Source organism: Liolophura sinensis, chromosome 8 (assembly GCF_032854445.1).
Source record: "Liolophura sinensis isolate JHLJ2023 chromosome 8, CUHK_Ljap_v2, whole genome shotgun sequence".
In the NCBI taxonomy this organism is placed as follows: Eukaryota; Metazoa; Mollusca; class Polyplacophora; order Chitonida; family Chitonidae; genus Liolophura; species Liolophura sinensis.
In genome coordinates, this window is record NC_088302.1 from 25,073,813 (window position 1) to 25,099,084 (window position 25,272).

The following is a 25,272-nucleotide window of genomic DNA, read 5'->3' on the forward strand; positions in this document are numbered from 1 at the left end:
TCATAAGTAACGTACACCCTCTCTTTCAAAGTCATAAGTAACGTACATCCTCTCTTTCAAAGTAATAAGTAACGTACACCCTCTCTTTCAAAGTCATAAGTAGTCATAAGTAACGTACACCCTCTCTTTCAAAGTCATAAGTAACGTACACCCTCTCTTTCAAAGTAATAAGTAACGTACACCCTCTCTTTCAAAGTCATAAGTAACGTACACCCTCTCTTTCAAAGTCGGGAGTACCATACTCCCTCTGATAAAAAATTATCCGCAGCACTGTATATCTGACTAGAAATATACAAATATTCTTATACAACAAAGGCCAGCATTATTGTGGGAGGAAACCCAAGATATTCCGCAGATTGCTGGCATACCTTCCCGAGCAAAATCACAGGGAAAACCATGATGAGCTGGACTTGAGATCACAGAGAGAACATTGGCGATGAGGCCTTGACAACCTCCCATTATAAAAACTGTGCCAATCTGAGCTCAACGGAGACAGAAGGTACATGGCCATGGCTCTGGGACAAATTTACACAATTTCCTAATGATTAGAAGACTTTGACTAAACTAGAGCTGTTTATTTGAATTAGAAGGCCTTCACACAGTCGTCATAGGTTGACAGAAAAGTTTCTTACATCTTACACAGCTTGCTTGTAGGAGAAACAGACACATGAATGCAAAGTTTCAGCTCAATACATAGCTAATGAACTCCTGAATTTTGTAATTTACAGTACTAAATGCCTCAATATCCCATTGAGTTGCTGTGCTTAACATGTATGTAAAACCTCAGACCAATACATGCAGTACTTTTTGAGGTACGTACATGCAGTACTTTTTGAGGTACGTACATGCAGTACTTTTTGAGGTACGTGCTTTTGACATTAACATGTATGTAAACCCTCAGACCAATACATGCAGTACTTTTTGTGGTACGTCCTTTTGACATTAACATGTATGTAAACTCTCAGACCAATACATGCAGTACTTTTTGAGGTACGTCCTTTTGACATTAACATGTATGTAAACCCTCAGACCAATACATGCAGTACTTTTTGTGGTACGTCCTTTTGACATTAACATGTATGTAAGACCTCAGACCAATACATGCAGTACTTTTTGTGGTACGTCCTTTTGACATTAACATGTATGTAAACTCTCAGACCAATACATGCAGTACTTTTTGAGGTACGTCCTTTTGACATTAACATGTATGTAAACTCTTAGACCAATACATGCAGTACTTTTTGAGGTACATGCTTTTGACATTAACATGTATGTAAACTCTCAGACCAATACATGCAGTACTTTTTGTGGTACGTCCTTTTGACATTAACATGTATGTAAACTCTCAGACCAATACATGCAGTACTTTTTGAGGTACGTGCTTTTGACATTAACATGTATGTAAACCCTCAGACCAATACATGCAGTACTTTTTGTGGTACGTCCTTTTGACATTAACATGTATGTAAACTCTCAGACCAATACATGCAGTACTTTTTGAGGTACGTCCTTTTGACATTAACATGTATGTAAACCCTCAGACCAATACATGCAGTACTTTTTGTGGTACGTCCTTTTGACATTAACATGTATGTAAACCCTCAGACCAATATATGCAGTACTTTTTGTGGTACGTCCTTTTGACATTAACATGTATGTAAACCCTCAGACCAATACATGCAGTACTTTTTGAGATACCTCCTCCTGACATTTAACTTAACACTGGTTTTAACACAAAATACGATAAGTCATGAATGTTATAATTTAACGTAATTAATATGCACACTGCATCAACAATGGAATATCTACCTCGTGTTATCGTGTATGCAAAACATGATCTCAATACAAGCAGTCCCGTTCAAGAAACCACCTTGTTTAATTCAACATTTCTTTCACTGTTTATACTGGATACCAACGCTCCAGATATGACACAAGCCGTGTAATTTGTACAAGCGAACTGAAAATAAATATTGAAGTCTGGCTGGTAAATGTTATAAAATCATACTTGCATCGTTGCCAGGCCGTGAGGAGGATTTAAGGTTAGGATCCGGCTGTAATCATGAATCTATACTGTACATACCTGCATGAGATTCTGTGAGCCTTGTCTCAAGGATGCTGCACAGGAGGCTGTGTAGAAAGCCTTGATCTTCCTCTTGTGAAGCCAGATGTTAGCTGAGGAGGAACTGGCCCGCAGAGAATTCTGGTGCTCAGCCTGGGAGCCCTGTACACAAGACAAGATCACAGTCAGATCCTTACACAAGACAAGTACGCAAATCTTTACACAGAACAAATAACTTAGTCTTCTCCTTGTGAAGCCAGATGTTAGCTGAGGAGGAACTGGCCCTCAGAGAATTCTGGTGCTCAGCCTGGGAGCCCTGTACACAAGACAAGATCACAGTCAGGTCCTTACACAAGACAAGCACACAAATCTCTACACAGAACAAATAACCCAGTCATCCTCTAGTGAAGCCAGATGTTAGCTGAGGAGGAACTGGCCCTCAGAGAATTCTGGTGCTTAGTCTGGGAGCCCTGTGCACAAGACAAGATCACAGTCAGATCCTTACACAAGACAAGAATGCAAATCTCTACACAGAACAAATAACCCAGTCATCCTCTTGTGAAGCCAGGTGTTAGATGAGGAGGAACTGGCCCTCAGAGAATTCTGGTGCTCAGTCTGGGAGCCCTGTACACAAGACAAGACCACAGTCAGATCCTTACACAAGACAAGCACACAAATCTCTACACAGAACAAATAACCCAGTCATCCTCTTGTGAAGCCAGGTGTTAGATGAGGAGGAACTGGCCCTCAGAGAATTCTGGTGCTCAGTCTGGGAGCCCTGTGCACAAGACAAGATCACAGTCAGATCCTTACACAAGGCAAGAATGCAAATCTCTACACAGAACAAATAACCCAGTCTTCCTCTTGTGAAGCCAGGTGTTAGATGAGGAGGAACTGGCCCTCAGAGAATTCTGGTGCTCAGTCTGGGAGCCCTGTACACAAGACAAGATCACAGTCAGATCCTTACACAAGACAAGCACACAAATCTCTACACAGAACAAATAACCCAATCTTCCTCTTGTGAAGCCAGGTGTTAGATGAGGAGGAACTGGCCCTCAGAGAATTCTGGTGCTCAGCCTGGGAGCCCTGTACACAAGACAAGACCACAGTCAGGTCCTTACACAAGACAAGCACACAAATCTCTACACAGAACAAATAACCCAGTCTTCCTCTTGTGAAGCCAGGTGTTAGATGAAGAGGAACTGGCCCTCAGAGAATTCTGGTGCTCAGTCTGGGAGCCCTGTACACAATACAAGATCACAGTCAGATCCTTACACAAGACAAGCACACAAATCTCTACACAGAACAAATAACCCAGTCTTCCTCTTGTGAAACCAGGTGTTAGCTGAGGAGGAACTGGCCCTCAGAGAATTCTGGTGCTCAGTCTGGGAGCCCTGTACACAATACAAGATCACAGTCAGATCCTTACACAAGACAAGCATGCAAATCTCTACACAGAACAAATAACCCAGTCTTCCTCTTGTGAAGCCAGGTGTTAGATGAGGAGGAACTGGCCCTCAGAGAATTCTGGTGCTCAGTCTGGGAGCCCTGTACACAATACAAGATCACAGTCAGATCCTTACACAAGACAAGCACACAAATCTCTACACAGAACAAATAACCCAGTCATCCTCTAGTGAAGCCAGGTGTTAGATGAGGAGGAACTGGCCCTCAGAGAATTCTGGTGCTCAGCCTGGGAGCCCTGTACACAAGACAAGATCACAGTCAGATCCTTACACAAGACAAGCACACAAATCTCTACACAGAACAAATAACCCAGTCTTCCTCTTGTGAAGCCAGGTGTTAGATGAGGAGGAACTGGCCCTCAGAGAATTCTGGTGCTCAGTCTGGGAGCCCTGTACACAAGACAAGATCACAGTCAGGTCCTTACACAAGACAAGTACGCAAATCTCTACACAGAACAAATAACTTAGTCTTCTCCTTGTGAAGCCAGGTGTTAGATGAGGAGGAACTGGCCCTCAGAGAATTCTGGTGCTCAGCCTGGGAGCCCTGTACACAATACAAGATCACAGTCAGATCCCTACACAAGACAAGCATGTAAATCTCTACACAGAACAAATAACTTGGTCTTCTCCTTGTGAAGAGAGATGTTAGATGAGGAGGAACTGGCCCTCAGAGAATTCTGGTGCTCAGCCTGGGAGCCCTGTACACAAGACAAGATCACAGTGAGATCCCTACACAAGACAAGCATGTAAATCTCTACACAGAACAAATAACCCAGTCATCCTCTTGTGAAGCCAGATGTTAGATGAGGAGGAACTGGCCCTCAGAGAATTCTGGTGCTCAGCCTGGGAGCCCTGTGCACAATACAAGATCACAGTCAGATCCTTACACAAGACAAGAATGCAAATCTCTACACAGAACAAATAACCCAGTCATCCTCTTGTGAAGCCAGGTGTTAGATGAGGAGGAACTGGCCCTCAGAGAATTCTGGTGCTCAGCCTGGGAGCCCTGTGCACAAGACAAGATCACAGTCAGGTCCTTACACAAGACAAGAATGCAAATCTCTACACAGAACAAATAACTTGGTCTTCTCCTTGTGAAGAGAGATGTTAGATGAGGAGGAACTGGCCCTCAGAGAATTCTGGTGCTCAGCCTGGGAGCCCTGTACACAATACAAGATCACAGTCAGATCCTTACACAAGACAAGAATGCAAATCTCTACACAGAACAAATAACCCAGTCATCCTCTTGTGAAGCCAGGTGTTAGATGAGGAGGAACTGGCCCTCAGAGAATTCTGGTGCTCAGTCTGGGAGCCCTGTACACAATACAAGATCACAGTCAGATCCTTACACAAGACAAGCACACAAATCTCTACACAGAACAAATAACCCAGTCATCCTCTTGTGAAGCCAGGTGTTAGATGAGGAGGAACTGGCCCTCAGAGAATTCTGGTGCTCAGTCTGGGAGCCCTGTACACAAGACAAGACCACAGTCAGATCCTTACACAAGACAAGCACGCAAATCTCTACACAGAACAAATAACCCAGTCTTCCTCTTGTGAAGCCAGGTGTTAGATGAGGAGGAACTGGCCCTCAGAGAATTCTGGTGCTCAGTCTGGGAGCCCTGTACACAATACAAGATCACAGTCAGATCCTTACACAAGACAAGCACACAAATCTCTACACAGAACAAATAACCCAGTCATCCTCTTGTGAAGCCAGGTGTTAGATGAGGAGGAACTGGCCCTCAGAGAATTCTGGTGCTCAGCCTGGGAGCCCTGTACACAAGACAAGATCACAGTCAGATCCTTACACAAGACAAGCACACAAATCTCTACACAGAACAAATAACCCAGTCTTCCTCTTGTGAAGCCAGGTGTTAGATGAGGAGGAACTGGCCCTCAGAGAATTCTGGTGCTCAGTCTGGGAGCCCTGTACACAAGACAAGATCACAGTCAGGTCCTTACACAAGACAAGTACGCAAATCTCTACACAGAACAAATAACTTAGTCTTCTCCTTGTGAAGCCAGGTGTTAGATGAGGAGGAACTGGCCCTCAGAGAATTCTGGTGCTCAGCCTGGGAGCCCTGTACACAATACAAGATCACAGTCAGATCCCTACACAAGACAAGCATGTAAATCTCTACACAGAACAAATAACCCAGTCTTCTCCTTGTGAAGAGAGATGTTAGATGAGGAGGAACTGGCCCTCAGAGAATTCTGGTGCTCAGCCTGGGAGCCCTGTACACAAGACAAGATCACAGTCAGATCCCTACACAAGACAAGCATGTAAATCTCTACACAGAACAAATAACCCAGTCATCCTCTTGTGAAGCCAGATGTTAGATGAGGAGTGAGTGAGTGAGTGCTTGGGGTTTAACGTCGTACTCAACAATTTTTCAGTCATATGACGACGAAGGAATCATTAGGGTGCATGCACGTGTAATGTGCCTCCTTGTTGCAGGACGGATTTCCACCGCTCTTTTATTTAGTGCTGCATCACTGAGACGACTTACCGAAGGCAAGTAAGCCGCCCCGCCCGAGCCATTATACTGATACGGGTCAACCAGTCGTTGCACTATCCCCTTCATGCTGAACGCCAAGCGAGGAAGTTACAACTTCCTCTTTTAAAGTCTTAGGTGTGACTCGACCAAGGATTGATCCTGGATCTACCGGTCCCGAAGCGGACGCTCTACCAACTGTGCTATCCGGGCCGGTTGTTAGATGAGGAGGAACTGGCCCTCAGAGAATTCTGGTGCTCAGCCTGGGAGCCCTGTGCACAATACAAGATCACAGTCAGATCCTTACACAAGACAAGAATGCAAATCTCTACACAGAACAAATAACCCAGTCATCCTCTTGTGAAGCCAGGTGTTAGATGAGGAGGAACTGGCCCTCAGAGAATTCTGGTGCTCAGCCTGGGAGCCCTGTGCACAAGACAAGATCACAGTCAGGTCCTTACACAAGACAAGAATGCAAATCTCTACACAGAACAAATAACTTGGTCTTCTCCTTGTGAAGAGAGATGTTAGATGAGGAGGAACTGGCCCTCAGAGAATTCTGGTGCTCAGCCTGGGAGCCCTGTACACAATACAAGATCACAGTCAGATCCTTACACAAGACAAGAATGCAAATCTCTACACAGAACAAATAACCCAGTCATCCTCTTGTGAAGCCAGGTGTTAGATGAGGAGGAACTGGCCCTCAGAGAATTCTGGTGCTCAGTCTGGGAGCCCTGTACACAATACAAGATCACAGTCAGATCCTTACACAAGACAAGCACACAAATCTCTACACAGAACAAATAACCCAGTCATCCTCTTGTGAAGCCAGGTGTTAGATGAGGAGGAACTGGCCCTCAGAGAATTCTGGTGCTCAGTCTGGGAGCCCTGTACACAAGACAAGACCACAGTCAGATCCTTACACAAGACAAGCACACAAATCTCTACACAGAACAAATAACCCAGTCTTCCTCTTGTGAAGCCAGGTGTTAGATGAGGAGGAACTGGCCCTCAGAGAATTCTGGTGCTCAGTCCTGGGAGCCCTGTACACAATACAAGATCACAGTCAGATCCTTACACAAGACAAGCACACAAATCTCTACACAGAACAAATAACCCAGTCATCCTCTTGTGAAGCCAGGTGTTAGATGAGGAGGAACTGGCCCTCAGAGAATTCTGGTGCTCAGCCTGGGAGCCCTGTACACAAGACAAGATCACAGTCAGATCCTTACACAAGACAAGCACACAAATCTCTACACAGAACAAATAACCCAGTCTTCCTCTTGTGAAGCCAGGTGTTAGATGAGGAGGAACTGGCCCTCAGAGAATTCTGGTGCTCAGTCTGGGAGCCCTGTACACAAGACAAGATCACAGTCAGGTCCTTACACAAGACAAGTACGCAAATCTCTACACAGAACAAATAACTTAGTCTTCTCCTTGTGAAGCCAGGTGTTAGATGAGGAGGAACTGGCCCTCAGAGAATTCTGGTGCTCAGCCTGGGAGCCCTGTACACAATACAAGATCACAGTCAGATCCCTACACAAGACAAGCATGTAAATCTCTACACAGAACAAATAACTTGGTCTTCTCCTTGTGAAGAGAGATGTTAGATGAGGAGGAACTGGCCCTCAGAGAATTCTGGTGCTCAGCCTGGGAGCCCTGTACACAAGACAAGATCACAGTCAGATCCCTACACAAGACAAGCATGTAAATCTCTACACAGAACAAATAACCCAGTCATCCTCTTGTGAAGCCAGTTGTTAGATGAGGAGGAACTGGCCCTCAGAGAATTCTGGTGCTCAGCCTGGGAGCCCTGTGCACAATACAAGATCACAGTCAGATCCTTACACAAGACAAGAATGCAAATCTCTACACAGAACAAATAACCCAGTCATCCTCTTGTGAAGCCAGGTGTTAGATGAGGAGGAACTGGCCCTCAGAGAATTCTGGTGCTCAGCCTGGGAGCCCTGGGCACAAGACAAGATCACAGTCAGGTCCTTACACAAGACAAGAATGCAAATCTCTACACAGAACAAATAACTTGGTCTTCTCCTTGTGAAGAGAGATGTTAGATGAGGAGGAACTGGCCCTCAGAGAATTCTGGTGCTCAGCCTGGGAGCCCTGTACACAATACAAGATCACAGTCAGATCCTTACACAAGACAAGAATGCAAATCTCTACACAGAACAAATAACCCAGTCATCCTCTTGTGAAGCCAGGTGTTAGATGAGGAGGAACTGGCCCTCAGAGAATTCTGGTGCTCAGTCTGGGAGCCCTGTACACAATACAAGATCACAGTCAGATCCTTACACAAGACAAGCACACAAATCTCTACACAGAACAAATAACCCAGTCTTCCTCTTGTGAAGCCAGGTGTTAGATGAGGAGGAACTGGCCCTCAGAGAATTCTGGTGCTCAGTCTGGGAGCCCTGTACACAATACAAGATCACAGTCAGATCCTTACACAAGACAAGCACACAAATCTCTACACAGAACAAATAACACAGCCATCCTCTTGTGAAGCCAGGTGTTAGATGAGGAGGAACTGGCCCTCAGAGAATTCTGGTGCTCAGCCTGGGAGCCCTGTACACAATACAAGATCACAGTCAGATCCCTACACAAGACAAGCATGTAAATCTCTACACAGAACAAATAACTTGGTCTTCTCCTAGTGAAGAGAGATGTTAGATGAGGAGGAACTGGCCCTCAGAGAATTCTGGTGCTCAGCCTGGGAGCCCTGTACACAAGACAAGATCACAGTCAGATCCCTACACAAGACAAGCATGTAAATCTCTACACAGAACAAATAACCCAGTCATCCTCTTGTGAAGCCAGATGTTAGATGAGGAGGAACTGGCCCTCAGAGAATTCTGGTGCTCAGCCTGGGAGCCCTGTGCACAATACAAGATCACAGTCAGATCCTTACACAAGACAAGAATGCAAATCTCTACACAGAACAAATAACCCAGTCATCCTCTTGTGAAGCCAGGTGTTAGATGAGGAGGAACTGGCCCTCAGAGAATTCTGGTGCTCAGTTTGGGAGCCCTGTACACAATTCAAGATCACAGTCAGATCCTTACACAAGACAAGAATGCAAATCTCTACACAGAACAAATAACCCAGTCATCCTCTTGTGAAGCCAGGTGTTAGATGAGGAGGAACTGGCCCTCAGAGAATTCTGGTGCTCAGTCTGGGAGCCCTGTACACAAGACAAGATCACAGTCAGATCCTTACACAAGACAAGCACACAAATCTCTACACAGAACAAATAACCCAGTCTTCCTCTTGTGAAGCCAGATGTTAGATGAGGAGGAACTGGCCCTCAGAGAAATCTGGTGCTCAGCCTGGAAGCCCTGTACACAAGACAAGATCACAGTCAGATCCTTACACAAGACAAGAATGCAAATCTCTACACAGAACAAATAACCCAGTCATCCTCTTGTGAAGCCAGGTGTTAGATGAGGAGGAACTAGCCCTCAGAGAATTCTGGTGCTCAGCCTGGGAGCCCTGTGCACAAGACAAGATCACAGTCAGGTCCTTACACAAGACAAGAATGCAAATCTCTACACAGAACAAATAACTTGGTCTTCTCCTTGTGAAGAGAGATGTTAGATGAGGAGGAGCTGGCCCTCAGAGAATTCTGGTGCTCAGCCTGGGAGCCCTGTACACAATACAAGATCACAGTCAGATCCTTACACAAGACAAGAATGCAAATCTCTACACAGAACAAATAACCAAGTCATCCTCTTGTGAAGCCAGGTGTTAGATGAGGAGGAACTGGCCCTCAGAGAATTCTGGTGCTCAGTCTGGGAGCCCTGTACACAATACAAGATCACAGTCAGATCCTTACACAAGACAAGCACACAAATCTCTACACAGAACAAATAACCCAGTCTTCCTCTTGTGAAGCCAGATGTTAGCTGAGGAGGAACTGGCCCTCAGAGAATTCTGGTGCTCAGCCTGGGAGCCCTGTACACAAGACAAGATCACAGTCAGATTTCTACACAAGACAAGCACACAAATCTCTACACAGAACAAATAACCCAGTTTTCCTTTTGTGAAGCCAGATGTCAGCTGAGGAGGAACTGGCCCTCAGAGAATTCTGGTGCTCAGCCTGGGAGCCCTGTACACAAGACAAGATCACAGTCAGATCCCTGTACTGTTTGTGACATTGCTTGTCAGAGATCGGGCAGCTGCGGCAAGAACACTTGCTTTAGCCAAATGAGTGTCTGAGGATCCCTGTTTGCAGATTAGGGATTAGGGAGTACGTACCTCTAAGATATGTCCGCAGACCATGAGGCTGATGTTCTTGGTGATATCTGCAGCAAAATCAACCAGGGCAGGTCGGCTGTGAGGGTAGCCAGTCATCACCAGTACCTGTGGCCTGAAAAACAACAGAGTAATAAAGCATTAAAGACATCATATATCTATACCTCCAACACTTCTATTACATCCAAAATATTTATTTGACGTTTTTCGTATTTCGTATGTGGGAAGGTCTAGCAGCAACCTGCGGATGGTCGTAGGTTTACCCAGGGCTCTGCTTGGTTTCCACCCACAATAATGTTGACCGCCGTCGTATAAGTGAAATATTCTTGAGTACGGCGTAAAACACCAATCAAATAAATAAATAATATTTATTTGATTGGTGTTTTACGCCGTAAACAAATATATAAATAAATAATATTTATTTGATTGGTACTTAAGATGATCTTCAAGAATTTTTTCACTGATATGATGATGGTGGTCAGTTTTATGGGTGGAACAAAATGGAGAGCCCATGGTAAACTACCACTCTGGCAAGTTATTGATCAACTTTCTCACATGGCATGCAGGTGATTTTGTGGGCCTTACCGCCAGCACTTACATCATACGTAAAAATCTGCATTAAAAAAATGAACATTAAGCAAAAGACCTTACCTGAAGTTTTTCACATGTTCTTCCACGGACATGAGTTTTAGGGTAGACTGCAGAGCATTTCTGTAAACATGAGCCTGGGTGGAGGAGCCCCAGTTCACATCTGAGGATAAAAGATGAGATGTGTCAGTTGGAGGTTAGACTGCAGGGTGTTTCTGTAAATATGAACCTGGGTGGAGGAGCCCCAGTTCGCGGCGAAAAGATGAGATGTGTCAGTTTGAGGTTAGACTGAAGGACATTTCTGCAAACATAAACCTGTGTGAAGGAACCCCAGTTCACATCTGAGGAGAAAAGATGAGATGTGTCAGTTTGAGGATAGACTGCAGGGTGTTTCTACAAACACGATCATGAGTCTCAGTGGAGGAGCCTGAGTTCACATCGGAGGAGAAAAGACGAGATATGTCAGTTTGAGGATAGATTAGAGGGCATTTCTGTAAACATGAGCTTGGGTGTCAGTTTGAGGATAGAATGCAGGGTGTTTCTGTAAACGCGATGATGAGCCTCAGTGGAAGATCCCCTGTAAACACTTGATCCAGAAAGAGGAAATGTACATGTACAAGTATGAGGAGAGACTGAAGAGCATTTCTCTAAACACGTGCCCAAGTGTCACAGTCCCAGCTGGCATCTCAGCCTTACATGAATGAGTTTAAGGAAAGGGGGGGGGGAGGGGGGGGGGGCTATCTTGCACACAGCAGTGTTTGGTCTAATCTGGACTTGATCTGAGTTTCGACTCACTTTAGCTGTATTAAACTGGAATTCCTTGACTTTTGCACTCAGTGGCATTGATTAATCTTTTCAATAGCTGGCATTGACCGACTCACTTTAGCTGTATTAAACTGCAATTCCTTGACTTTTGCACTCAGTGGCATTGATTAATCTTTTCAATAGCTGGCATTGACCGACTTTTAACAACTAGACTTGATCTGAGTTTCGACTCACTTTAGCTGTATTAAACTGGAATTCCTTAACTTTTGCACTGAGTGGCACTGATTAATCTTTTCAATAGCTGGCATTGACTGACTTTTAACAACTAGACTTGATCTGAGTTTTGACTCACTTTAGCTGTATTAAACTGGAATTCCCTGACTTTTGCAGTGAGTGACATTGATTAACCTTTTCAATAGCTGGCATTGACTGACTTTTAATACCTAGACTTGATCTGAGTTTTGCACTATAAACTTGAATTGATTGATTTTGCTCTAACTGACCAAAGTGTATGTATACATGGATGTATGTTCCACCAGTTGATCATGAACAGCTAACTTACCTGGTTTGGTGTAATGAACATAGACATAGAGCGCCATGACGACAGCAAAGGTGATTAGGGCTGTCCACCAGTTGATGATAAACATGACAGCCAGACAGAGCAATGCTCCCAGCAGACTGATCCACTTGGAGTAGTACTTAAATGCTGGTCTCCAACCTGGAAGAGAAACACATTCAACAGCATAATGTTTACCTCTCTGCCAAAACCTGCTATTTAAAAGTCTTCAGAGTCTGACATAATATTCAAATATGTGTATTGCTGTTTTGTTAAATCCTTAAATATTAAGCTGCATCAGTCCACTTGATATTTGTACAAAAGCTCCCTCAAAGGAAACCTAGTTCATGGTTAGCTGATTTATGAGGCAGAGCTCAAACTAAACTGGTACATGGCACACCTTATTACCTTTATGTATGTCTGCTTGGGGCTTTATGTCGCACAATTTTTTATTCATATGACGACAAAATGTCATTAGGCATGTATCATGTACTGTGTCTTCTTGTGGCAGAGAGAGTTCATGTCACCAAAGTGCAGTCACTGCAGAAGTGTCATGCTGAAGACACCAGACATGACACCCCATCCAGTCTTATTATACTGACACCGACCAGTCCTGTTTCCTTGTTCTAATGTCTAATTCTGGGCACCAAGAGAGGCAGCAACAAGTAGAATTTTGGAAGTCTTGGGTATGACCCAGCCTGGGTTTGATCTCAGGGCTGACACTAACCATCAGGTCACTGAAGCCATCAATTACCATTTATTATCACAGGATTTAACCTCCATAAAAAAAAGAAATAAAAGAAAATAGCAAAACAAGGTTGCCTCTATTATTCATTTTTGATTTCGTGCGTTTGATTGTTGTTTAATGCTATACTGCAGAATTTTTCACTTATATCACGGCTGTCTAATCATTTTTGGATCATTCATTTATGGTTAATCTAACACTTGTCATTCAGCCAATTTATGCCTCACTGTTGAGAGCCTTTTTGTTTACCATCCAGTAAGGATTTTTCATTGTGTAAAAGGTCAAAAGAGAAAGAAATAAGAATGTACAGGTAGCAGACAAGTAACGTAGTACTAACCTGGGGATTTGGCGAGGGATGCATCAAAACAGGAATAATTTATCAAAGAATACGACATCAAGAAGAAGTTTGAAATAATGGGGGCAATATCATTCAATGATCCTGAAAAGAGAAAACACTACTTTACAGGACTGTTACCTTCAAAATCTGTTAGACTAAGCATATTGTATACATTGTATGTCTGATTCTGGAAGATTCTGTAACAGTGTTTAGGAATTTGTTTGGTAACACGTTGAAAGTCAAACAGGGGAGGTAATTCTGCATTTTGACTAACTTCAACAAGATTCCTAGTTCCCAACATGTGCATTCGTGTATATCTACATATCTGAAGTTGGTGGATTCAGCATAGATTTGTTCCCAAGACAATTCCCTTGACACATCATCTACTAAGATTACTTGAACACTGAACACACTGATCTGATCAGGAGTTATTAAGACAAAACTGATCAATAGGCTGACAGAAAATACTTTCGGTGCTGTTCAGTGGGACACCTCAATTTATAATCCTCAAATACTTCATAAATTAGTCTAGCTGATGTTGGATGTTTGCACAATAGACACTGATAATGACTAAAAAACAGCACATACTGGGTCAACTGGTCAGCCAGAATTATGAAAAAAAGGTGGCCAATTTGCATTTTTTGATGCCATGTTGTTTGAGCAAAGTGCCCAGATTTTTTTTTCCTATATGTCCCATGTTATAAAAGTGCTAAGTCCAAATAGCTTTCATTTTCTACTCAGCCATACATTTGGATTGGTGGACAGGTAGCTGAATAACCCAAGGCAAATAGCAGGACCAATTTTACATGAACTCACCTATTAAAACGAAAGCCAAACCAATAAAAAACGTCAACAAGTAGCCTAGTCTAGGATCATTGTTCTTGCCATATCCTTTAGCAAACACGTGTATATGAGGGAAGATTTTATCTTTACATACAGCCTGGAAAAAAAAAGAAAGAAAAAAAGGCAAGTCAGATTTATGTGTGGGCATCACATTCCTTATTACAGCAAAGTTGATTTATTTATCTGAGTGATGTTTAATGCCGTAGTCAAGATTATTTCACTTCTACAATGGTTGTCTGATTTGTGGGTATGAAAACCAGAGTTTCCAAAGTAAACCTCTTGACTTAAAAAGTCCAGACAATGCAGAAAGAGCTGGATTTGAACATGGAACCTCACTGTTAGAACAGGTTAGCACGAAATTAAACAGTATATTTAGAGTCTCAAGACAAATGACCAAATGAACAAAAAAATGCATGTTTTGGAAAAGAACTTGAGTTGATAAAGGTTATAATGTTAAAAAGATTGAGTTAATAATTTTAAGAATCATTAATTCATTCCCATCCAAAATATTTGACAGTTTAAGAGATTAAGCTAGTGCAATTTAAAATAAGAGAGAAAAAATAAGGGAGCCATGGCACAGAATTTGTGTGAACGAGTGGATGGCCGCCAAAATATGTCAGTCACCTGGAAGACTTTGGGAGCAGACATAATGCTGGCTAAAGCTGAGGACAATGTGGCTGCGAAGATTCCTGCAGTGACAAGAGGACCAAATCCAGAAATCATCTCCATCACCTGGAACAACGGCAAGAAATCAAGAACGTTAGATGAAAGATTCAATTATATACACGAGGCTTTACTAAATACCTGTTCTCTTAAACACTTGTTCACGGCAAGCCTAATCCATTTAACTACAGCTACATGTAGATTCACATTTAATTCTGCCCCTATTGTTGTCACACTTAATAGTGCATGTATTTTGCTACTGTCTGCTATTTCAGTTCATCTTAAAGTTGCAATGCTCCCAGTATAGCTGATAACATGAGTAGGCCAGCAGACAACTGGTGAAGACACAATGAAGGCAGTGAAAAAACCTGACCTCGGGGTTCTTGTTTTATAACTGGTGGGCAATCTAACCTCTCCTCTACTCCAGTGGAGTAAGAAGTTTGTAAAAGTAAGGGGTCTATCAAAACAAACATAAAGGCTACCCAATTTCTTTTAAATCAATTTTTGCTAACATATTTGAAAATGTTTTGTTTTTATAGGAGTTTTACGCCATTCTCAATAATATTTCACCAATACAACAGAGGCCATTAGAGGCATTACGGTGGTCAGCAAACCCACAATCACCTGCATGTTGTTGGCTTAAGGTTCTGTTTGAAAATTAACGAAAATCTGCTTCGTTTACACAATGACATGACCTTTCAATAGTGAGATCAGCGGGGAATGTGTTTCGTTTATTTATAGTGGCTCTTCAGGATCAAACAGTGAATCACATATATTCTACTGACACCTGTGACTGAATGATGAATGACTGAATGAATCAGGGTTTAAGGTTATGCCAGCAGTGTTCCAGACACATTGTGGCGAGAAAATGTTAGAACCAGAAAACAGTTAATATGACTTTTGACATCAAAGGATGAAATCCTCCACAATCAAAACGAAACAATGCAAATCAAACTTCTATATCGTTGGAAATTTCATATTTTTACTATATATAAACTACCAGGCAAAAGAAAGGTTTCACCAACTTCTTGAGCCCATAAAACAAAAACAGAATTAAGAAAATAAGAATTAAGAAGATTGGTTTATAAACAGGAATCATTGTGAAATATTCTCTCAAAAAGGCTTTAAAATATTGGCATTCAATTGGCCACAAAACACAATGAAAGAGACAAGGGGTCAGAAGAAAAAATTATCAGTTAAATGTAAAGTTAACCGGCAAGTGCATGTAAAGTCACAGTATCCACAGAAATGAAGGACTACAGTCATCTGTAGTGAGTGTGGCCACCCTGGGCATCAATGCAAGCAAGCACACGCCTCCGCATTGACGTCGTCAGTCGCCAGATGATGTCAACAGGGATAACGTTCCATAGGTTTAACAGAGCTTGCTCAAGTTCCTGTTGGTTAGTTGGAGGAGGCACCAGCTGTCTCAAACGGCGGTCAAGGTGATCCCAGAGATGCTCAATGGGGTTCATGTCTGGTGAGTTGGCTGGCCAGGGCAACACGATGACGTTTGCGGTCTCGAGGTAGTCTGTAACAATGCGGGCAGTGTGAGGTCTTGCGTTGTCATGTTGCAAGATCGATGGCATACCGATGGCCTGGTCTCGTTGCGCTTGTGCAAGTCTTGGCATACTGTTGGTGTTTTTTCGGTCACTGAATGTCTGCTCTTTCGAGCAAGAGTATTTATGCAACATTACTGCATGTGCATCACGAGCCATGCCTCAAAAGGACGTTTTGCATGTGGTCGCAATTTCACAATTCCAATTGCTGCGTTCGTGATGATGTGTTCTGGTAGAGGAAACGATGCAGTCATACACTAAGTCCTGCTTAGAATCAAACCCGGAACCGCGCTTTTACTTTTTTTATGACAAAAAATACGGTGAAACCTTTCTTTTGTCTGGTAGTTTACTTTAATTCTCCAATCATTTTTGTATGTTTGCCAGGTGTTTTAATATTCAAGCTTATTTTGAAGACATTTTTCTGTGCAGACTAATAAAATTATATTTCTTGTGAAGCCCCCCAAATTGGTCAATGCAACCAAGGTAGTTTTGTCTCCAAAATCGAATTATATGTGCATAAATGGAAATGAAATTGCTCTTTCATATGCAAAAATATTCAGGAATTAGGGTACTATAATCTGGGTGCATGTAGATGTTACTATGACAACAAAAATAATCCATAAAAATTGTAACCCATTATCAAACAGACACCATTGAATTACCTGAGAGTTATTCAAGAGACCAAACTTGCAGACTCCCTTCTTAGCCAAGGAGCAGTTGGCAATGGTGTCGATTGTGTAATGGTATACTTGGGAAGACGAGTTGACCAGGCTGGAGTTGTCCACGTCAAGCACATGGACAAAGCCTGTGGCGTCCCTCAGGGCGCAGGCACCCAGCATCCAGGCTACCAGGATGTATATGACAGAGCTGATCAAAATAGCTAACATCGTCCCCTTAGGGATAGCACTTTGGGCATCCTGTAGAAATAAAGAACATAGTGTCATAGACAGATTTACTTATTTGATTACAAAAATGTTTTTTTGTCGTTCTTGAGAATATTTTACTTACATGGGGTCAGTCAGATTTATGGGCACTGGCAACCCATGGTTCATACACTTGAAAGGTATTTAATTTCCAGGCTTTTCCAGGCCCAAAATTAAATACTCTACAAACTACATGTATACATGCTTAAGGTGAGATTATTTAGTTTAACTCCCGGTTTTTCACACATGCACAGGAGTGTATTATAAGCAAAAAAAAAGGTTTCAAGGCCCTTCTAAGTTCTTGACAAATCTCCTGTCTCATGGTCGAACAAGTGAGTGCGTGCTTAGGGTTTAACGCCGAACTTAATAATTTTTCAGTCATATGAAAATGAAGGAGTCCTTAAAGACAATGTAATGTGCCTCCCTATCGCAGGACGGATTTCCACCACTCTTTTATCTAGTGCTGCTTCACTGAGACGACTAACCAAAGGCAAGTAAGCCGCCCTACCCAAGCCATTACACTGACTCTGCCATTACACTGATACAGGTCAATCAGTCACTGCACTTTCCCCTTAAAGTTGAACACCAAGTGAGGAAGCTACAACTTCCTCTTTTAAGGTCTGAGGTTTGACCCGACCCAGGTTTGACCCTGGAGCTACCGCATCCAAAGCGGATACTCTAAAAAAGGAGTCATCGCGGCTGGTTTGGCCGGAATGAAACCAGAGACAGCTATATGCAAACCTACCTCATGTAAGAGTAATGGCCAGGACTGTTAAAAACTTGAAATGCTTGTATACCATTTCACAAATCTCATATCTCATCCCACGCCAACTGATGGATACAGCACTTTCATTGGTTCCATGGGGGTGATTTAAGCTAATTCTCACTTTGGCATTCCTCAGAGACATTGACATCCATATTTTCTCTTAGATGGAGATACCCACAGATGCTGTTATGACTGCATTTCTAACCTGGGGTTGTAAGCTTTAAATTGACTGTAAATCAATAATGATGCTAACTTGCTTCAATTGTTGTGATTTACAATGTAAAAATTACTATCAGCTGAACCCAGTTGTAAATATATTTTTAATACAATTGATCCATATTGAATGTTATGTACAAAGCAGTATACTTTCAATTTTGCCTTTGGTGTTCAGTAATTTTCAACTCGGTTTGCACAGATGTTTTAATTTGTCTCAACAACACTGACAGCGACATTATTTATTAATTTGATTGGTGTTTTATGCCGTACTCAAGAATATTTCACTTATACGATGGAGGTCAGCATTATGGTGGGAGGAAACTGGGCACAACCCAGAGGAAACCCACGACGATCTGCAGGCTGCTGGCTGACCTTTCCATGTATGGCCGCGGAGGAAGCCTGCATGAGTTATCCATTAATACAGATCACTTTTATGTACCAGTCCTATCTGATCTAAGATTATGGATTAAGATCTTGACCTCAAAAAGTGACCTTGCGATTCCTTTGTGCAAGCAGCTTAACTTATGTTTAGAACCAATTGTTAAGTTCATTGAGAGAGATCCCTCCTGATTGCATGGGTCACTTTGAGCTTCCCAGAGAGGCTGTGATCCCTTCTCATTCCCAAATTTAGAAATCCTTTCTTAGTCCAACTTTCAGAAATGCCTTCTCATTCTCACCTTCAGAAATCCCTTCACATTCTCACTTTCACAAATCCCTTTTCAATGCCACATACAGAAATCCATTCTCATTCTGACATTCGGAAATCCATTCTTATTCCGACATTCAGAATTCCATTCTCATTCTGACATTCGGAAATCCACTCTCATTCCGACATTCGGAAATCCATTCTCATTCCGACATTCAGAAATCCATTCTCATTCCGACATTCAGAAATCCATTCTCATTCCGACATTCGGAAATCCACTCTCATTCTGACATTCAGAAATCCACACTCATTCCGACATTCGGAAATCCATTCTCATTCCGACATTTGGAAATCCACTCTCATTCTGACATTCGGAAATCCACTCTCATTCTGACATTCGGAAATCCACTCTCATTCTGACATTCGGAAATCCATTCTCATTCTGACATTCGGAAATCCACTCTCATTCCGACATTCGGAAATCCATTCTCATTCCGACATTCAGAAATCCATTCTCATTCTGACATTCGGAAATCCACTCTCATTCCGACATTCGGAAATCCATTCTCATTCCGACATTCAGAAATCCATTCTCATTCCGACATTCAGAAATCCATTCTCTTTGTAACCTCTGCCTGTGCTTACCCTGAGGTCTCCAGAGATGTTGGCTCCAGCCAATATACCGGTGGCTGCTGGAAAAAACACGCTGAACACTGAGAAAAACGACTCCCCATCACGGAAATCTGGCAGTAAATTCTGTTGAAAAACTATCCCTGGAAGACAAACGTAAGGGAGACAGTATATTTTGGGTTAATTTGCCGACATTTAAAATGCTATTAAAATAAGCTATCCTTTACCCTCAACAAATCTGATCACTAACATAGTGAATGGCATCTTGGGAGATATTGGATCTTGGAGGAATGCCATTTGATCTGAACAGGTTTTGATATGTTTTCTGTGAAGTTCATACGTGTCCCTACCAGAACAACACACAGATTCCAGTTCTGACTAAATCCAAATTTGAAAAAAAGATTTTATAGCTTATTTTTAGGACCTAAATGTTGTTTTTAGATAAACTGGACAAAATTTCCAGTACCGAAAACTAAGCATTGTGCAGAGGGCTTTAAATTTTGGTTTTTTAACTCAAAAAATGCCTTTCTGGAATCTGCCTCCTTTGTCAGGTCTCCTTTGTCTTATCTTATGCATTCATATTGTATTTAAATTTATAATTTATTCATCAAATTTGTTGAGGACTTAGGGTATGTGCAACAGCAACATATTTATTTATTTGATTGGTGTTTTACGCCGTACTCAAGAATATTTCACTTATACGACGGCGGCCAGCATTATGGTGGGAGGAAACCCAGCACAGCCCGGGGGAAACCAACGACCATCCGCAGGTTGCTGAAAGACCTACAGCAACATATACACTATGCCGTTGTTTTGCAAAGTAGAGCGGGTGTAATTTACTGCATCATGTACACGTATATCTTTCTGTACTACCGAAGTGTTTAAAAAACCGCATTCCCAGCCAAAAGTCTTTACAATGAACATACACACGCACAGTCCAAATTGGCTACAAACAAATAATTTTATGAAAATAAAGTCACAATTTAGAATGACAGAATTCTTCATATTCATTCAGGCAATGCCCCATAATAATAAAAATTACATTTTCTCATGAAGGCAAATACAATTTATCCCTTAGACTGGCGACAGCTTATTACATAAAAGAATTCATATTATGTAATAAGCTGTTTATTTATTTATATATTTATTTGACTGAGTTTGAAGCTGGTGTTTTTTTTCTCACTGTAAAAGTTGTGACAACAAATTCTTTTCATAGAGGTTCATGAAAAAGCTCTCTTTAATTGAAGTTAGTTTATGTATGACTTTGAGGCTCATTTGTTTATTTATTTATTTGGTTGGTGCTTTATGCTGTAATCAAGAATATTTCACTGATACGATGACAGCCAGCACTGTGGTGGAAGGCAAAACTTTACTCTTGTCTCCATTACATCTTAAAAAGGACCACAGATTTACTGTACACATTGTAAATGTAATCAATCAATATCTTCATCATCATACATTTATTTATTTTCTTACTGATTTATCAGATTGGAGTTTTATGCCATGCTCCAGAATGTTTCGCTTATATGACGGCATACAGCATAACAGTAGGAGAAAACCAGGCTGAGCATGCGCAGATTGTTGGCAGACATTCTCATGTACGACCTGAGAGAAAACCAGCATGAGCTGGTCTTGAACTCACATTAATCACATTGATTCCTGGGTCACTGCACAGCGTTAGCAAACAAATAACTAGGTTAAGAAGGCCCAGATACAGCATATATTAAAACTGTGTTTAAATTGAAGAAATCAAGATATTCTACACAATTGTGGAGGAAGACAGGTACCATTGTATCCAACAAATCCTTGGGCTTTCTTCTTTTCTGATGGAGGAATGAAACTCCCAATAGCAAAGTTCACCATGGCAACAATGAGGATAGCCAGGAGTCCAAGCTGGGCCTAAAACAAAACAACAACAGCATAGATAGATTAGTGATGCAACAGTCGTACTTCAGAATCTCCATGGAGGTTTACCTGTGGAGGGCAACTGAGTGCCCGCAACAACTGCCAGATACTTGACTTTACTTCTTTATCTATTTATCTGATTGGTGTTTTACGCCGTACTCAAGAATATTTCACTTATACAAAGGCAGCCAGCATTATGGTGGGAGGAAAATGGGATTGGGAAACCGACAACCATCTGCAGGATGCTGGCAGACCCTCAGATACTTGACAAAACTCCTGACTTCAAGTTGCAGTTGAACAAGTGTGAGCTGAATTTGAGAATGTGTAATTACATCATGGGTCAGTTTGATGCTACCAGAAAAACACTGAATGTTGAAGAATATGACAGCTCCAGGTATAACATAGGACTAAGCCATAATTTAGCTATCAAATGGAACGTGCCATTCAGAAATGTGCACAAACGCGCTTATTCAATTCATTTGACAAATTTAGTTACAACAAAAAAAATTTACAAAAAAATAATTGCCCTTTGCTACTGTCCAGTACAATGCATGTGATTTCTGTAGCACAGTGATTCAGTCAAATCCAAGACACGTCAGTTCTTGCTGAATTATTAATGATTTTGTTTTCCTTCTGTGATAACAAATCAATGACTTACCCTTGCCTCCCACTCCATGCCCACAACGGCGATGACTAGCAAGATAACCAGTGTGATCACTCCGATGATACGGATGTCATGAATCTCATCCACCATCAAGGCGTCATTGTCCTGTGCACGTACAAAGAGAGAGAAACATACATGTCCGGGAGCGTAAAATTTCAAATATGTCACAAACATGAGAAAAGTACCATACAAACTGTTAAGTCAAAACCATGACCACTGGACCCTAACCTAGAATGATTATACAAATGGAATCAGGAGCACATTGTTTCTTGTTCCTTTTAGGTTCTGATCAAAAACACCCTTTTTCGTTATATACATGTTTCACGATTGAACTTCACACCCCTCTTCACATTTATGCAATATTAACCCTTAACGATGACCTTTAGGTAGAATTCCTGTTACGCCCAAGTTTGTGGAGTTATCATAAACAGAGGACTGTAATATCTTGATAAAGTATTAATTAAGTTTAATGCACCAAATATTAAGCTCGAAACTTCAAAAAAAAAAAAAAAAAAGGTAGGTTTGACTCCTATGCCAGTACACTATACCTTCAAAATATCCCTCACAGTCTCGGCAAATCCGACTACATACATCGCTACGGCAACTGCATTAGCCACAGAGAAAATCAGGCCAATGGCTCCTCCAAACTCCGGCCCGAGACTGCGAGATATCATAAAGTAAGCTCCCCCTGTCAATATAAGATTAAATACATCTCTGATCATGTGTCTCTTTCTACAAAATGAGGTCTGTGTTATTTTACATGTAGCTGGTTTTAAACACATCTGTAAGTTTTGTTTTGATTGTTCTTAGTATCACATCAAAGTCCATCTACTGTGTCCTGTTTGAAACATGTTCTCGCAAAAACTTGGCTGCACTACTGCTAATGTTAAAGCCATATCCATTCATCCAACTGTACAAGGCTGACAAATCAGAATTTCACAACTGTCCACAAGTACTTATTGCCACTGAACGTTGTCAAAGGATTTTAACCAACATTAATATTGGACTGGAGGAACCTTCTTTCCAGTCTTTGGTGTCATTTGATTTCTCTGACAGAGACAAACACTGTAAACTAGATCCCAAGGGCTGTTAAATGGGCCTATTGCTCTTCTTCTATTTTTATTTTTCTTGTAACTAATGACCAATTGTCTTCTTATACAATTCAATGGTCTTCTCCACCCACAAAGGGCCTTATTTCAGCTCTTCCTCACGAGGAATGAATTTGAATCACACAGGCCTACATTTATTTATTACACCTCAACCTGTAGGCCTACTGGGTTTATTCCAATAACTCACTCACTGACAACTTTACCTTTCATTTTGTTTTGAATGAATGATTATGGCTTAATGTCACATTTTGTTTTGATAGCAGGACTTGCAGTATTATTTCATTCTCTGGTAATTTGCCTAATGCGACTTGTCATTTTTGTTTTACCCGTCGAAACTTTTCTGTATTCACGAACAACTTTCGTTTTGGAATCATAACATGATATGCTTGTTATGCTTTATCCAATTTATTTATTTATTTGATTGGTGTTTTACGCCATACTCAAGTATATTTCACTCATACAACGGCGGCCAGCATTATTGTGGGTGGAAACCGGGCAGAACCCGGGGGAAACCCACGACCATCCGCAGGTTGCTCCTAGACCTTCCCACGTACGGCCGGAGAGGAAGCCAGCATGAGCTGGACTTGAACTCACAGCGGCCGCATTGGTGAGAGACTCCTGGGTCATTGCGGCGCGCTAGCGCGCTAACCAACTGAGCCACCGAGGCCCCTTGCTTAATCCAAATGTCAGACATACACTTTGGAGATCTACTTTCGATTTCGACAGGACTGTTTGCTTTAAATCTCGCATGCACACTACAGCTTTCAAGAATTTAGGCATACACACAAATCGTCATGCGTATTCAGTATGCTCTGTCTTAATTTTAAAGGCATATCATCTAATTTTAAGTGCATTTACGCCTGCACGCCCCTTATCTGTATGGTCGGAGGAAGCCAGCCATGAGCTGGACTTGAACTCACAGCGACCGCATTGGTGAGAATAACCTTGCAGGACACGAAATTAAACAAATAATGAATGAAAGCACAGCTCCAAACATAATTAATATTTTTATTCAATGCATAATCATAACATATAAATCCCCAAAAAACAATGAAGAAAACATCACGAAAGAAAGGTAATATTTGAACATAACACACGGTCTATGTCATTAAGTGCACCGATACATCATACTTGGGTGAAACTACATCCGGCAATTTCTTCACATTTTTTCATCGTCCATAATGGGTCTCTGGCAATTCTCACCAATAGACCCATAAAAATATATGTATGAATGGGTTCTTGAAAAGAAAAATAAACACTAGGGTACAAAACCAAAGAAAAGTAAATGCCTGAGGGTAAAATTTGATTTCACTCCATCTGATTTTTACCCATTTAATTGTTTAGGACATCACATGACCTCAACACCATCTGCTCCTATCATTAGATTGATTAATGGTATTTTTTTTAAACACATTATTTAACATGTTGGACCATGCTTACCTCCCTTGACCTCTCCATTGGTACATATGGCCGCCATAGAGAGAGCAGTGATGGTGGTGACACAACTGGACAGGAGAACGACCAGAGTGGAGAGCCCCACCCCTGCCTGTCCCACCACCCAGGACAGCCGCAGGAACAACATCACACCCCAGATGTTCAGCAGACATCGTATCTGAAAAATGGGTCCTCAAAAAACTTGATGTTTGACCAAGTATTTCTTAGTAATTCTTTGCGAGATCTTATGTCACGGTTCAATGGTGTTCCATACAAGGGCGTTTTGTGGAATTTTAAAGTGTGGATGTTTTGACAGTTCTATACCAGGTTAATGCAAAATGGAACAGTAAGGAATTGGGTCGAAATTGGGCTCATGAGAATCCATGACAAAATATGGCTGCACTGAATTACTTCCCTTGAGGTCACTCCCACTTAGTATAAATAACAGCTTTTAAAAAGGGCACTATTTTCTAAATCTTCTTTAATATAAGAATGAGTATGATAAATGTAAATCTTAGGTAAATGCAAATAAAAGTGGTTTTGGTATTTTTGACATTTTGTAAAATGAGCAGATCTGTACAATGTCTTTGATTGAAAATGCTGTATTCTAAGTCAAAACTAGAAAACTACCACT

General features: G+C 41.6%; 1 protein-coding gene across 1 annotated transcript in view; it reads right to left on the minus strand.

Moving 5' to 3' along the window:
- The window catches only part of LOC135472588 (solute carrier family 12 member 2-like), a 41,496-nt gene that overhangs the window by 10,429 nt on the left and 5,795 nt on the right, over positions 1–25,272 (minus strand). The window contains exons 3-15 of the mRNA XM_064752148.1: positions 24,645–24,816; positions 22,644–22,783; positions 22,090–22,200; positions 21,314–21,425; positions 19,542–19,669; positions 17,008–17,262; positions 14,751–14,858; positions 14,100–14,223; positions 13,284–13,385; positions 12,208–12,363; positions 10,944–11,043; positions 10,296–10,407; positions 2,081–2,221 (exon numbers count right to left, since the gene is read on the minus strand). Coding sequence (XP_064608218.1) covers positions 2,081–2,221; positions 10,296–10,407; positions 10,944–11,043; positions 12,208–12,363; positions 13,284–13,385; positions 14,100–14,223; positions 14,751–14,858; positions 17,008–17,262; positions 19,542–19,669; positions 21,314–21,425; positions 22,090–22,200; positions 22,644–22,783; positions 24,645–24,816 — 1,761 coding nt within the window. The remainder of the gene's footprint in view (positions 1–2,080; positions 2,222–10,295; positions 10,408–10,943; positions 11,044–12,207; positions 12,364–13,283; positions 13,386–14,099; positions 14,224–14,750; positions 14,859–17,007; positions 17,263–19,541; positions 19,670–21,313; positions 21,426–22,089; positions 22,201–22,643; positions 22,784–24,644; positions 24,817–25,272) is intronic.